This window comes from Copadichromis virginalis, linkage group LG11, assembly GCF_057382275.1.
Source record: "Copadichromis virginalis isolate Kocher_CV1m ecotype Utaka linkage group LG11, C_Virginalis_male_GT1.1, whole genome shotgun sequence".
NCBI lineage: Eukaryota > Metazoa > Chordata > Actinopteri > Cichliformes > Cichlidae > Copadichromis > Copadichromis virginalis.
Window position 1 is genome coordinate 2,418,280 of NC_140628.1, and position 13,791 is coordinate 2,432,070.

General features: G+C 40.8%; 1 protein-coding gene across 4 annotated transcripts in view; it reads left to right on the forward strand.

Annotated features, from left to right (window-relative positions):
* The window catches only part of grik2 (glutamate receptor, ionotropic, kainate 2), a 351,880-nt gene that overhangs the window by 209,927 nt on the left and 128,162 nt on the right, over positions 1 to 13,791 (forward strand). For all 4 annotated transcript variants that reach the window (XM_085472845.1, XM_085472848.1, XM_085472846.1 and 1 more), the window contains one exon: positions 5,427 to 5,534. In XM_085472845.1, coding sequence (XP_085328971.1) covers positions 5,427 to 5,534 — 108 coding nt within the window. The remainder of the gene's footprint in view (positions 1 to 5,426; positions 5,535 to 13,791) is intronic.

Here is a 13,791-nt window from a genome sequence, read left to right on the forward strand (position 1 = left end):
GAGCAAATGTGACATTCACTAATAGAACTGACACACAAAACAAAACACTGACTAGACTACACAATAACTACAGCCTCCAAACGCACTAAATGTCACTAATGTCTCACATATGAAAACTCTCTTTCTTTCTTTCGCTCGCCCACTTTCTCTCACTGGCGTCACTCCTAAAACCTCCCCCTCTTCCTAAACAACCAAATGCCACATGTTGCCATATCAATTTTTGATTGGTTGACATAGCAGAATTTAACACCAATAGGGAAAGGGTGTTTTTTCTTTTTTCACTCGGAAGCGGAGAGTGTTTGCTAGCGCTGTCCTTAGAAAATGCCGTTTTTACTGATTCTTCCTGCTGTAAACACCACTGTTTTGCTCAGAAAAAAATGTTGTGTGTATTTTTTATCATAACTCTGGTTTTACTTGGCCTATCAACACAATCTAAAAACTGGTTTATAGATTGAAGTCCGCACTTTCGACCCAAGTTGAAATGGAGATTCTGGGTTGCTGCATCTTGTAGCTGTGTCGTCTTAAATTGATCACGTGATTTCAACTTGCCGGCGCGTCTGTCAACCCCAGAGGGTTAACCTCTGGTGAGCACATACAGCACGATCCCCATACCAATCTCTTGTTCAGTCAGCATTCCAGAGATAGTCCTCCCTTCAGTTCAGTCTTAGTTTCATCAGTAGACCATCTGTTCTGTACAAGCAACCAACTTAAAAGGGGGAAAGTCAGTTCAAGGCAGAGCTCCATCTAAGCCTTACTTTCATTCGCCACCACCAGCATCTTAGACTAGAGGACCCTGTCCTAAAGCCTATCACCACTGGGATTCCAATATGCCATGATGGCTCATTGCAGCCTATTTGCCAAATTCAATGGCCTTCTTTGGCCATTAGAAGACAGGGGCATTGGTACACTTTTATTTACAAAGCTATGCTTGGATTGCTGCCTCCTTATATTTGTACTTTGGTCACAAGGACAAATAGTGGTTCTTACTCCTTGCGTTCAAATGATCAGCTGCTGCTGTCTGTTCCCCTTGTCCACACAGAGTTGGGTAAGAAAGCCTTTGTGCACTCTGCGCCTTTTTCGTGGAACCTGTTACAGAAAGACTGGAAACTGACTGAACTGTTGTCTTTAAATGTTTTTAAAACTAAACTCAAAGGCCTACAGACTGCCTCAATAATGTGTAATTGTTTTGTGTAATTTTTTAACTTTGTTTGTTTGTATGTGTATGTATTTGTTTGGAAATGTGCTGCCTCTTGGCCAGGACTCCCTTGAAAAAGAGGTTTTTGATCTCAACGGGACATTCCTGGTTAAATAAAGGTTAAATAAAAAAAAAAAAATCCTTTCTATATCTCAATTAATATGTCCAAGTCTTCCAAGAGATCTCTCCTATTATTGAAGTAGCATTTCCTACATTACTAGCATTGAATGTTCAAACAGTTTCTATGGAGTATGGTCTTTTATCAATTGAAATGAATAAAGTCACATTTTTTCCCAAGGAAGGCAGTACCATGAAGGAAAAATAAAAACTTCTCAGGAAACGCAGAATTCCTGAAAGCTCATAGACATAGAACAAGCCTAACACTCCATAACTCTCCTTCTTGATCAAATAGCCCTTAACCCAGCAGGGTATTTAAAAACTGGCGAATCATAAGTGATGATTGCCCAGATCTTGTTCTTCCCATCCAGCTGACTGTTCAGGACTTGCCTACTCTCTGCAGGTATTTGGTGACTTTGGTGGCTTTTCTAGCTGACTTGTCGTGGTTCCTAATTGGTTGTGGGGTTCCCAGATACTTGTAGGTGTCCTCTATGTCAGCAATACTAATACAAAACCAGAAGGCAGTTCTAATCCTCAGTTCTAACTTCTTTTCCTCTCTTAGTTATCATCTGAGTACACTTCTCTAGCCCGAATGCCAATTTGATGTTGTTACTGTAGATCCTAGTGGTGTGGCGTGGATCAGGCCAAGGATAAGCCAGGACACCCAGATCTCCCTCTCCCTGTCCACCTCCTCAATCTCCTCAAGAGAATACCAAGATGTTCCCAAGCCAGCATGTCCTGGATCTGACCCAAGGCCTCCTCCCCTTTGGTAGGAGGAGCTCTTAGGAGGAGGCATCCTAGCCAGACACCTAAACCACCTAAATAGGCTACTATTTGTTGGAGAAATAACGGCTCTACTCTAAGCCCCTCCGAATGGCACAGCTTCTTATCCTATCTCTAAGACTGAACGCTTAACCCCTTCAGCTGAATCTTTTTCTACTGCCTCATATATTCTGCTTGTATCTGCTATCTCATTGTTTCAGTCACTACTTAAGTCATTTGACCATAGTTAACAGTAGGAACAAAGATCAACCAGTGAATCAACGCTTCACTCTTATGCTCAGGTTTTTGCAGTAACAGAAAGCATGTAGTGTCAACATCACTGCAAACCCTACATAAGTCCATCTGCCAATACGCCGATCCACTCTCTTACTCCCAAATAAAATATTCAATAGCGAAATATGTTGTTTGCTATTGGTAAAAAAGATTTGGCAAGTTTTTAATGGGCACAAACCACATATTCAACTCTGCTGCGTAACCCACAGATGTATTTTCCTTACAAATGTGTTACCATTCAAGAGAAAACAAACAGGCTTTACAATGGTACAAGGCTTTTTCCCAAGAAGTATTGTTACAAGTGTGTAAAGGGGTTTCTGTAGCTATGGAGTTAGAGCAGGTCATATATTAATTGGAAGGCCAGTGGTTCAATCATTAGCTGCTCCTGCATGCAAAATATCCTTGGGCAAGATACTAAGCCCAAGATGCTCTCATACATTCATCGGAGTTTAAATGTGCAATAAGCCCCCGGTCTCAACGTCATTGCCTAAACGACTGTTGAAATTCCTTGTAGCATAATTTAGTCCTCAGATGGGGGCACCCTCGAATACCCTATCCAGTGACTTCAGAAAGGTTAGGTAAATTGAACCATTATTGTAAACGTACTGGTAAATGGACTCATTCTAACAGTTAGGTCCATAACTATTTGAACAGAGATGACATGGACATCTACATTACCACAATTAATCTTTCATGAAAAACTCAGATGCAGTTGATGTACAGACTCTCAGCTATATTTCACTGGATTCAACAAAAATATTAATATAGGAACTAAAGCATTTTAAAACACTATTACTTAATTTCAGGGGCTCAAAAGTAATTGGTCTAAAATAAAAATAAAATAAAATTTTCATTTCTAATATTTGGTTGAAAACCCTTTGCTGGCAATGACAGCCTGAAGTCTTGAACTCATGGACATCACTAGATGGTTTGCAGGTCTCTGAAAACCTCAGACTTAGTTTGGCTGCATCTGTCTCATGTCGCATTACAACGCAAGTGTTCCAGTGCCACCGGCAGCCATGCAGGCCCAAGCCATCACACTGCCTGCACCAAGTTTTACAGATGTGTGGTGTGCTTTAAATCACGAGCCCTCCCATGATTTCTCCATACTTTTTTCTTGCCATTATTCTGGTAGAGGTTGATGTTGGGTTCATCTGTCTCAAGAATATTTTTCCAGAACTATGCTGGCTTTTTTAAATTTTTATTTATTTATTTATTTTTAGCAAAGTCTGATCTCGGCTTTCTGTTCTTGAGGCTTATGAGTGTCTTGCACCTTGCAGCGAACCCTCTGTATTTACTTTCATGTAGTCTTCTCTTTATGGTAGACTTGTATATCTATACGCCTACCTTCTGGAGAGCATTGTTCACTTGGTTGGCTGCTGTGAAGAGGTTTCCCTTCACCTTGGAAATGATTCTGTGATCATCTACCGCTGTGACTTCCATGGTCATCTTTGCCTTTTTGCGTTGCTGAGTTCACAAGTGCTCTCTTTCTTTCTTAGGATGCACCAAACTGTAGAGTTTGCCACTCCTACTATTGTAGCAAATTCTTAGATGTGTTTTTGTTTTATTTCCGCAGTTTAAGGATGGCTTGTTTCACCTGCACGGAGAGCTCCTTTGACCACATTTTGTCTGTTCACAGCAAAATCTTCCAAATGCAAGCACCACACCTCAAATCAACTCCAGGCTTTTTATCTGCTTAATCGATAATGACATAACAAAGGAACTGCCCACACCTGCCCATGAAAGAGCATTTGAGACAGTTGTCCAATTACTGTTGCTCCCTTTATAAAGAAGATGACACATGTTGAGGAGCTGAAACTCCTAAACACGTCATCCAGTTTGAATGTGGATACCCTCAAATGAAAGCTGAGAGTCTGCACAGTAAGTCCATGTCCATTATTTAACATAACTGGAATATGTTTCAGTAAACAGAAAAAAAGACAAAACTTGTGCCAGTGCCCAAATATATGGGCCTAACTGTACAGTGATTTTTCAGTGCTTCATTGGACCAAAGTATCCTAGTAAATGCTTCTTTGGGCTCCATCTGTCTGGTCCCCATTGGTTAAGGTCTGACTACCAGACACTCTCCCTAAAACCCTGCTTTGAGGGATAAGGCCCTGGTAACCCTGATACCAGGCAGAGTAACAATATCCCATGTTGTTATCTCCATAGGAGTATTGTGAAGTGCTACTCCTTTGTCACCCAGGACCAGTTTGCCTTGGGAGACCCTATCAAGGGCAAATACCCATGATCACATGCATCCTGGGATCACTGGGGCACACGGACCCCATCAACATGCTACGGTGGCAAGAGATGAATAATAAAAATGGATCCCAAATCTCCAAGCACTTCAAAGCCCTGGAGCCAAAACCAGTGACCATGACATTACCATTTGCTTGTTGCAGACTCTAAGTATGTTTTTTGTCAGTTTCAGTTATGAAGTTTTCTTCTATAAATAACTGTTTATTTCTGTGTGTTGCCTGATTCTATTAATTTGTTATATTTATAGCACCATTTTTGACATACATATAATAATCTCCACTTGAGTAACATGTCCATATGTCTGTGAACAGCAGCGGTATCATCACGGAGGTACCAGACACTGAGTCAAAGGAGTATGACAAATGCTTTCATGCAGCTGAATGAGTAACTTCCAGATTTGTGACTCCCACTCATCTTACTAAAGATAGGCCTCGAAGTCCCTGATTTCCAGGTGGAGAAGTACTGTGATGACTTGCTGTGCCTGAGCAAAAGCTGTCTCTACTCTGAACCCCTTTCATGCTACATCTTATTCTATCACATCCCTAAACATCTGTAAAGATTGGGTAATTGCCTCCCCACTGTTATAAACGCAGTTACAAAGTCTGTGCAGGCACCTTGATGGCAGAAAAGAGTGTACAGAAAGGCTCTGTGGAAAAGGGAGAATAGAAAAACTCTCTATTCTGCTCAGTCTGCAGCTTCAACATCAAGAATATATTTAAAAGTTAAACAACAGACTTGATACTGTTGGTTGAATGTCTCCTCTTCTATTTTCTGTCTCTCTGCCTTTTCTCTTTAGGCTCACTGGGATGGCTTGACGGGGAGAATCACTTTCAACCGGACCAATGGCCTGAGAACAGACTTTGACCTTGATGTAATCAGTCTGAAGGAGGAGGGGCTTGAAAAGGTTCTGTGTCTTCAATATTTATGTGTTTGTGCACTTAGAGGTTCACCTTATATGACTGTATATGTGGCAATGGGATGATGAGATAACACACAAAATGAAAGGGTCAATGTAGCAGGGAACACACATGATCAAAATGCATATGAGTAATGTCTGTGTAGACCTTCACCTGTGCTCTTGGACCTATGACAGACATGCACAGCTTCATTTTGATTTGATAGTATAAGGCCCTCACCAGGTGTCATTGGCGCTTTAATTTAAACTGTGTTGTTTATTGTAGACTGTCCTCTTTATCATGCTTCTCTAACACAGCCAGGTTACTGTCAATACCTTTGTTTTTAATTCTTCATTTCATTTTCATTTATAGAGGGTCAGTTCACAATGACAGTTGTCTCAGCTGCCAGTTGCAGGGTCGGAGACCATGAACAACAAAAATGACAAAACACAAAGTACAGGAGAGACTAGATCGAAGATAATGACATGCCACAGTGGAATATAGACACATGGGGAATTAAACGAGGGAAATCCTCAGTCCTAATGAGAACTTCGGCAGCATACCATACCTGAACCAATAGCAACACAAATACCTTGACCTTACCTCATCCTGCCCTAACTGTAGCCTTTATCAGAAAGAAGGGTTTCCAAAGCTACGGCCTCCCCAAACCTAACCTATTTGCCACTCTGCAACAAGCCCCTCAAGCATCGTAGCAAACAAGCTGTGCAGACACATAAGTCAGTACACGAGCAGAACAGAAATGCATTGAAAAGAACACCAAAGGTCAAAGACACCAGCTCCAGCCTCACAGAGCAGTACCAACAAGGCAGACCAACCTGTTCCAAAGTCCTGGTGCACCGCTCTATCAGTGCAACGGCTGAGTACAAGAAAGCCTAACTCAATGCCCCACACATGGATACTGGAGTGCCTGGCAATGTAAATGGCCTGTATTTGTATAGCGCTTTACTTAGTCCCTAAGGACCCCAAAGCGCTTTCCACTACATTCAGTCATTCACCCATTCGCACACACATTCGAACCACCGACCTTCTGACTAGTGGCTGACCTGCTCTGCCACCTGAGCTGTAAAGTAAAGGCTAATACTGAATACTTATATCATAAACTCAACGGGACTGTGGAAGATAACACTGAAGGACAGCTTCAAAGAAAGCTCACAAGAATATACCAGAATATTCTGTTCCCACTGCTGTTTTGCACAGGCCTCAACCTCCTCAGCTAATCACAAAGAATGGATGTGGATGTGGATTCAGGAGTGGGGTGACCATCATGAGTTACATCAAACTGTATGCCAGGAGCGAGCTAAACATCCACTCACTAATCCACCTCACGATATGGTGAATCTGAAATTTCCACACTCGGAAATTTGACTTGGACTGGATAAGTCCAATTTCAAATTCAAATATTTGCACTGGTTGTGACATACGGGAAAATAAATAGAATCAGCATACTTCTTTTTTTATTATTAATGCTTGAAAGTTTAAAAACTGAAATTTATTTTACAGATGAATCAAATATTTAAGTATACCTTTACCTTTGTATCTGGGTGGTTGCTGACTTTTTACTGCCTCAGTGAAACATAATGAACGTCACAATGCAAGAACGCTGCACTGCATCTCTCCTATGTGGTTGCTTCCTGTTCTCTCTATAGTACAATATTATATTTTACATGGAAATATTGCTGAATTTACATTAATATTTATTTATCCATTCTTCCATCCACTCTCTTCCACTGGAACCTCTCCCAGCTACCATAGGACAAGAGGTGGAGTACAAACCACCCTATGAAGTAAGGCTAACAGAGAGAGACAGACATCTAAAGACACATTCACACCTTCATGCCCACAATTTATTTAGTAAATCTTATTCTTCTTAATAATTTAGCAATAAAACACATGGAAAACAATATTTATATATCACTGCGAAAAACACGCAATTGTGGAGGGTATTTGTGGTTTCCACAAAATTGCAGGGGGTAACTGCTAACTCTGAACAGCGTTATGTTTGAAACCACAGCAGTATATGAAAATCTTCTGAAGATGAATTCAAAGGATCTTTGAATTAAAATATATTTCATATTAAGAACACTATCAGATCATATCCAGCTGCTTGAGCAGCTTGAACACCTTCTTTTACACCAGTTTACAAACAGCAGTGGCCCCATTTTAATTTTAGGAAACTTCACAACACTCACTGATTTAAAACCACTAACGCGTTTTAGAGATGTGATGAGGATGATGTTAATCTTAAATCTGTGCCCATACAGACACATGCCGCCCTCATCCTTTGATTTTGTTTGACACACTGTGTCTGGATCACCTGTTTAACTCACTGCTTTCATGAATGTGTCAACTGTTGAACCTCTGCAGTCATACTGGTCTGTTTTGGGGACACCTAACAACAAATGTTAAAATAAGGACAACAATATCTTCCCATGGTTGTAGCTCATGTGAAACTGTGATATGATCATGATCAGAACACAGTAATATTCTCTAACTGTTAAACCTGAACTTAACTTTTCAGGTTTAACAGTACTCATCCAGTACACTCAGAGAGTTATTGTGACTGTAATCGTTTCTTCTTTTTCTTCAAATAATTACTGACTCACGGGAATCTCTCCAGTATTCAACACTTAATTTAAGATTCATGAGATTATCTGTGAGAAGAGAACCCCCAACGCTGCTGATACAAATAATAAAATCATATTCTTGCATGCAACTGCAAACACTTCAGGATCCTCGGTGGCGCTTGCCTCTCAGCAGCTCCTGACCTCTGGTTTGTGTACCGTGTGTGTCTGTGCCTCTATGAATAATTTACCCCATTAATAAAACCTCTCAGAAGTCCTCCAGTTTCACGAAGCCTGAATTAAAGAGTTGATTTGCAATTACAAAACCCATCTCAGGCCCTCACACAGCGCATCAGAAGTGCCCCTAAGAGTGTGTGGCTGGAGTATTTGTGGTCCCTTTTACTGATGCTCAGGGCAGACAGGTTGGTGGAGTGTGGGAGGTGCTGGGGTGAAGCAGGAGACTTGAGGGAGAGATGAGAAAACACGAGAAGCCTTGAGGCATAATCTGATAGCTGTGCCGACCTCTTCTTCCTGCTTTTCTCTTCAGCATTCTCCGCAAACGCTCTGCCTTCAGTGTTGTCCTCCATCAACATCCAAAAGGCCACATTCTTGATCCAGATCATTTTTAACATTGCTCCCTGTGGAACTCTAGAAAAGTGCCCACCGACAGTGCTGAGAGTTCACATTACTGCCAATGTGTAATAGTGGTGCTGTACATTATTGTCAGTAGGTAACCAGAATGGAAACAGGGGGAGAAAGGTCAGCATTTTACATTAATATACCTTTTGGTACTACTCAAAAAAAGTCTTATTGTCTTCAAGGACATTTTGCAGAACATAAACTTGCTCCTTTTATGCTGAAGCAGATGCTGCATTCACATTAAATGCATTTCTTTAATGGTAAATGGCCTGTATTTGTATAGCGCTTTACATGGTCCTAAGGACCCCAAAGCGCTTTACACAACCAGTCATCCACCATTCACACACACATTCACACACTGGTGATGGCAGCTACATTGTAGCCACAGCCACCCTGGGGCGCACTGACAGAGGCTGCTGGACACTGGCGCCACCGGGCCCTCTGACCACCACCAGAGGGTGGTCAACTTAATGTTGCAATACAAAAGGTTAAAGTGGAAACATTCTCCAGTTTTCACTTCCTAATGAAACATGCGTTTGGTCCCGTGTGTCATGACCATTTATATACTCTCCTCTTTGTGTTTTGTTTCTCTTGTTGTTTGTCATCTCTCTGTTTTCCTCTTTCCTTCTTTTCTTCCCTGTCCTCTTATTCCTCCCTATTAACGTTACTATATAAAACACATTGAGATGACTATTATTGTGAACTGGCACTGTACACATATCACTGCAGCTCTAATTACTGTCAAGTTCACGTGTGTTGAATTTGCCCTCATTCACTTTGCTCTACAAAGTGCATCTACATTTAAAGTGTTTTGAAATACAGCCAGAATAAACCCTGTATAATACTGCAAATCCTATTATGCTTTATAATAAATATAATAAACAGGGGTGCACATAACTGGTACACAGGCTGCGCAACAAAAATTAGCAATGCGTAGTGACACTTGTGTTACCAAGTACCTTTGCGTACTTATAGTTGCTGTATAATAAATATAATAAATAGGGGTGGGTTTTAATAATCGATTCATCGATTAAAATCGATTCTGGCTTACGGATAACGTGATCTCGATTCATTAAAATTCTGAATCGATTTTTTAATATAAATGTATTTTGCCCGAAATTCCAGAATCTCTGGTGAAACGTCACAAAATTTTGACAACCACCAAACATTTAAAACAGTAAATGAGAGCAGGTACAGGCTTCTGCACAAAGACGTAAACACAAAGCGCGGACCGCGGATCAGAATCAGTGAGATGTGACTTACTTACTTCCAAAAAGAAAACCTAATTTCTGCCTTTCAATAGGCTACTGAACAAATTTAAACTTTCTAAAATTGTGCAAAATGCAAAATGCTTAGCCGTGTCTAATAAAACTGCTGTAACTTCAGAGGTGATGTTCGTATGTTGATTAATTGGTTTCTTTCATTTTTGATGTACTGCAGAATATTTTTATAAAATCCAGGCCAGGAAAATCACCTTCATGTTTTTCTGTGTTTTATCTTCAGCTACTTTGACACAAAGGCCTCTGCTGTGATGCTCACACCTTTGATAAAGTCTTGCCTGTGTCAGCTTCCTTTTTATAGATACAAAAATATGTAAATGTACTGTTCTGAATTATAATATTTCTGACTGAGGCAAAATTTCCCCAATTCAAAACGAATCGAATCGTGGATCGAATCGATTCAGGACCTTATGAATCGGAATCTAATTGATTCTAGAAATCAGTGACGATACCCAGCCCTAATAATAAATAAGTTTTAACAAAACATTAGCAAGAGCTAATGTTTGTGTCAGCGTTTGTGGCAAGAAGGAGACCCAAATTTCCGGTCAAAGAGTGCGTTTATTTATAGTGAGAATATGAACAATGTGTGATCGTTTCCATCAACGTGCTCCCGACTCCTGAACAGTGCTCGCGGTACGTGGCGTGAATGGTGAAAACTCCCACACTCTGCTCCCGGGACACACTCCTCTCCAGGTTCCTAACAAGACGTGACGAACAAACACCAGCAAAGATAGTTTCACCTCAGAGCTGAGGATGTACTGACTACGTAACTCAACAAGCCACTGTCGACTGAAGCTCGGCAACACGGTTAAGTAGAGGCCCACTGACGAGGATGAGCGGCGTCAGCCTGTGAGACTTGCTTCAGTGTGGGAAAAACCTGCCAGTCTGGTGATGCCCATAAACTGGTACGCTGGATACACACACACGTACATATAAAGGAGGAAGCAGGGGACCACGAGGGGAGCCATCACAAAGGCAGGTTGACCAGCGAGGACTGCCAGACCATGACAGTTGTTATCTCTAGCTGTTTCCTGAAGTCTTTCTCTGAGTTTACGGCATCAGTTTCTTCTAACAGAGTGATGATGCCAGGAATGTCATTCATACTATTGTTTATAAGAGCCATTCCTGATACTGGGGAAAAAATATTTTCATTTTATTATTATTTCTTTTCCTTTCTTTCTTTTGTTTTTTGCTATTTTTCTTCTCACACTGAATGAGTTTCAAAGATAAATTGATAATTGGTACTCTTGTTAGAGATTATTAAAGTGTTCTGATTCTGATTCTTCTTGAACAAGAAAAGATAAAAATTCCAAAAAGAAAGCAGAATAGTTTATAAATACATATCAAGATGTGAAGCCATTAAATCTAATACTTCAGGCCGTATAAACATGATCAAAATGAACATACCCAATTTTTTATATCTCTTCCAGCCACTTCCTCTGCCTCTTCCAAAAGAATTCTTTGATAAGCTAAACAGTATCTTTAATTGATTTATTTGGAATAACAAAAAACCTAGACTAAGACTTTGCTTGTTGTACCTGCCATATGAAAGAGGGGGGTTACAAATACCCAATCTTAGACTGTATTACTGGTCTGCAAAACCGCGCTCAGCCACTTTTCCACTGAGACACCCCCGACCTGGATACAAATTGAACAAACATCAGTAACACATCTTCAATTAAATCTGTATTTATTTTCTGCAATAACCCTTTTTTAAAAAACACAATAGATATTTGGTATAGGGCCCATCAGTATTTGGGAGATAAGTCTTCTATCTCTCGTTTTTCACCTATTTGGGCCAACACATGTTTTAAAGCAGGAAGAGCCGATGGGGGTTTCAAAAGATGGGCAGATACAGGTGTACAGAAGGTGGCAGATCTTTATAAGGATGGCAACCCTCTTACATTTGATCAGTTATGCGAAATATACAGCATCCCCAAAAACATTTTTTAAATATCAACAAGTTAAACATTTCATTATGTCAAAATATAAACAGACTGTATCTGAGCCACCATTATCACAATTGGAGAATGTCATACTTCAAAGGCCCTTGGGTAGAGGTCGTATCTCTTTATTCTATACAGCTCTATTAACACATGATAAAGAATCCACCTGACAAGTTGGACGCATGGATGTCAAGTTGGACGCTGACATCCAAGAGGAGATACAGGAGGCGGACTGGGAAACTGCATGTTTAAAAGCTCAAAGGCAATCAATTAATACAAGGATGAAACTCCTCCAATATAAGTAGAACTGAATCGCTGGTCGCCTGTCATCCCAGATAGTTGCAGTAAATGTTTAGACGAGAAGAGCACTCTGTTTCACTGTACATGGAGCTGTCCAAAATTACAGCAGTACTGGAAATCAGTCATGCAAACTCTATCTAAGATTGTTGGAGTAAATATACCCTTTGAAGCAAAAATGTGTGTGTTGGGTATAAATCCAAAGAACCGTGATTTTAGCTCCAGACAGCTAAAATAAATTGACTTTGGACTCCTGCAAGCCAGGTGCTTAATATGTTTGTATTGGAAGAAAATGGATGAACCCACAAGTAGTCACGTGCGAATCATAAACGAATCGTTCAATACTCGAGAATCACTTTACTGACTCAAAAATTCAAAGGCCCAAATGAGTCATTCACTGACTCATCCCTGTTGCTGTTAGCAAACTAATTTCATTAGTAGAAATATATCTAACTTATAATTAAAATTGTGGGGAAAAAAACAACAGCCAGTTTCTTAACAGAAACATTTCTGCTCTGGACTGGAAAGAAAAACCCTGAGTAGAAAGCTCACATCAAGACAATATTGCCGTACATTTTGGGAGGAACACCCTGGAACTGGTGCAGGAGTATGAAAGGGAATCAAGGAAACTAGCAGATTACAGGAACCATCTCCATTTCAACCTAAGATGCAGACAAAGCAGAGTTGTTCCTAAGAGCCTGCGCCTTGGATTCACTGTCAGGGGATACAGAGCAGACTTGATTCTACAGAGAGCGCAAAATCACCTTTTAAGTGAAAGGATAAGACAGGTCCATTTCACCATAGATGCCCTCCAGATCAAGATCAGCCAGACCCTGCAGGAACTGGAAATCCTTCTACCCTCTCCAATCTTAGAAGAGGTTTACAAGTTTGTGGACAAAGCTCAGTGGGCCCAACACTCTAAAGGAAAAGAAAGACAACGCAGGAAATTTCACACCTTGCTTTCAAAAACACACACTCCTCAGTCTGAACCTACACAACCCAGAGAAGAAAACACACCGGAAGACAGTCGGGAGAAATGGGTGAAGAACTTTTCAGACTGGAATCTCACTGAACCTGAAAAGAGAGTATTAGCCAAAGGACTCAATTTTGCCATTTCTCTGCAACAGTTGCCCATAGTGGACCTCATCTCAGCCACAGAAACCGCCATACGGATTAATAAATTATCACAGACAGAAGCAGAACAAATCAGGATGAAGGTCTCGGCCACCCTCTCCAGTGCCAAAGTCCCTCCATCCAACCTCACAATACAAGAAAAGAAGGCCGTCGCTTCCCTGAGCAAAGACCACAGCATCACTGTTTTACCAGCTGATAAGGGAAGATGCACCGTGGTCCTAAACACTACAGATTACCATACAAAGATCACTACTCTCCTCAGTGACAACAATACCTACGAAGCCTTGAAGCGAGACCCCACAAGCAGCTACAAAAAGAAAGTTATAGCTTGCCTTCAGGACCTTGAAAAGGACAAAATCATTGACTGCCTTACATATCACCGCCTTT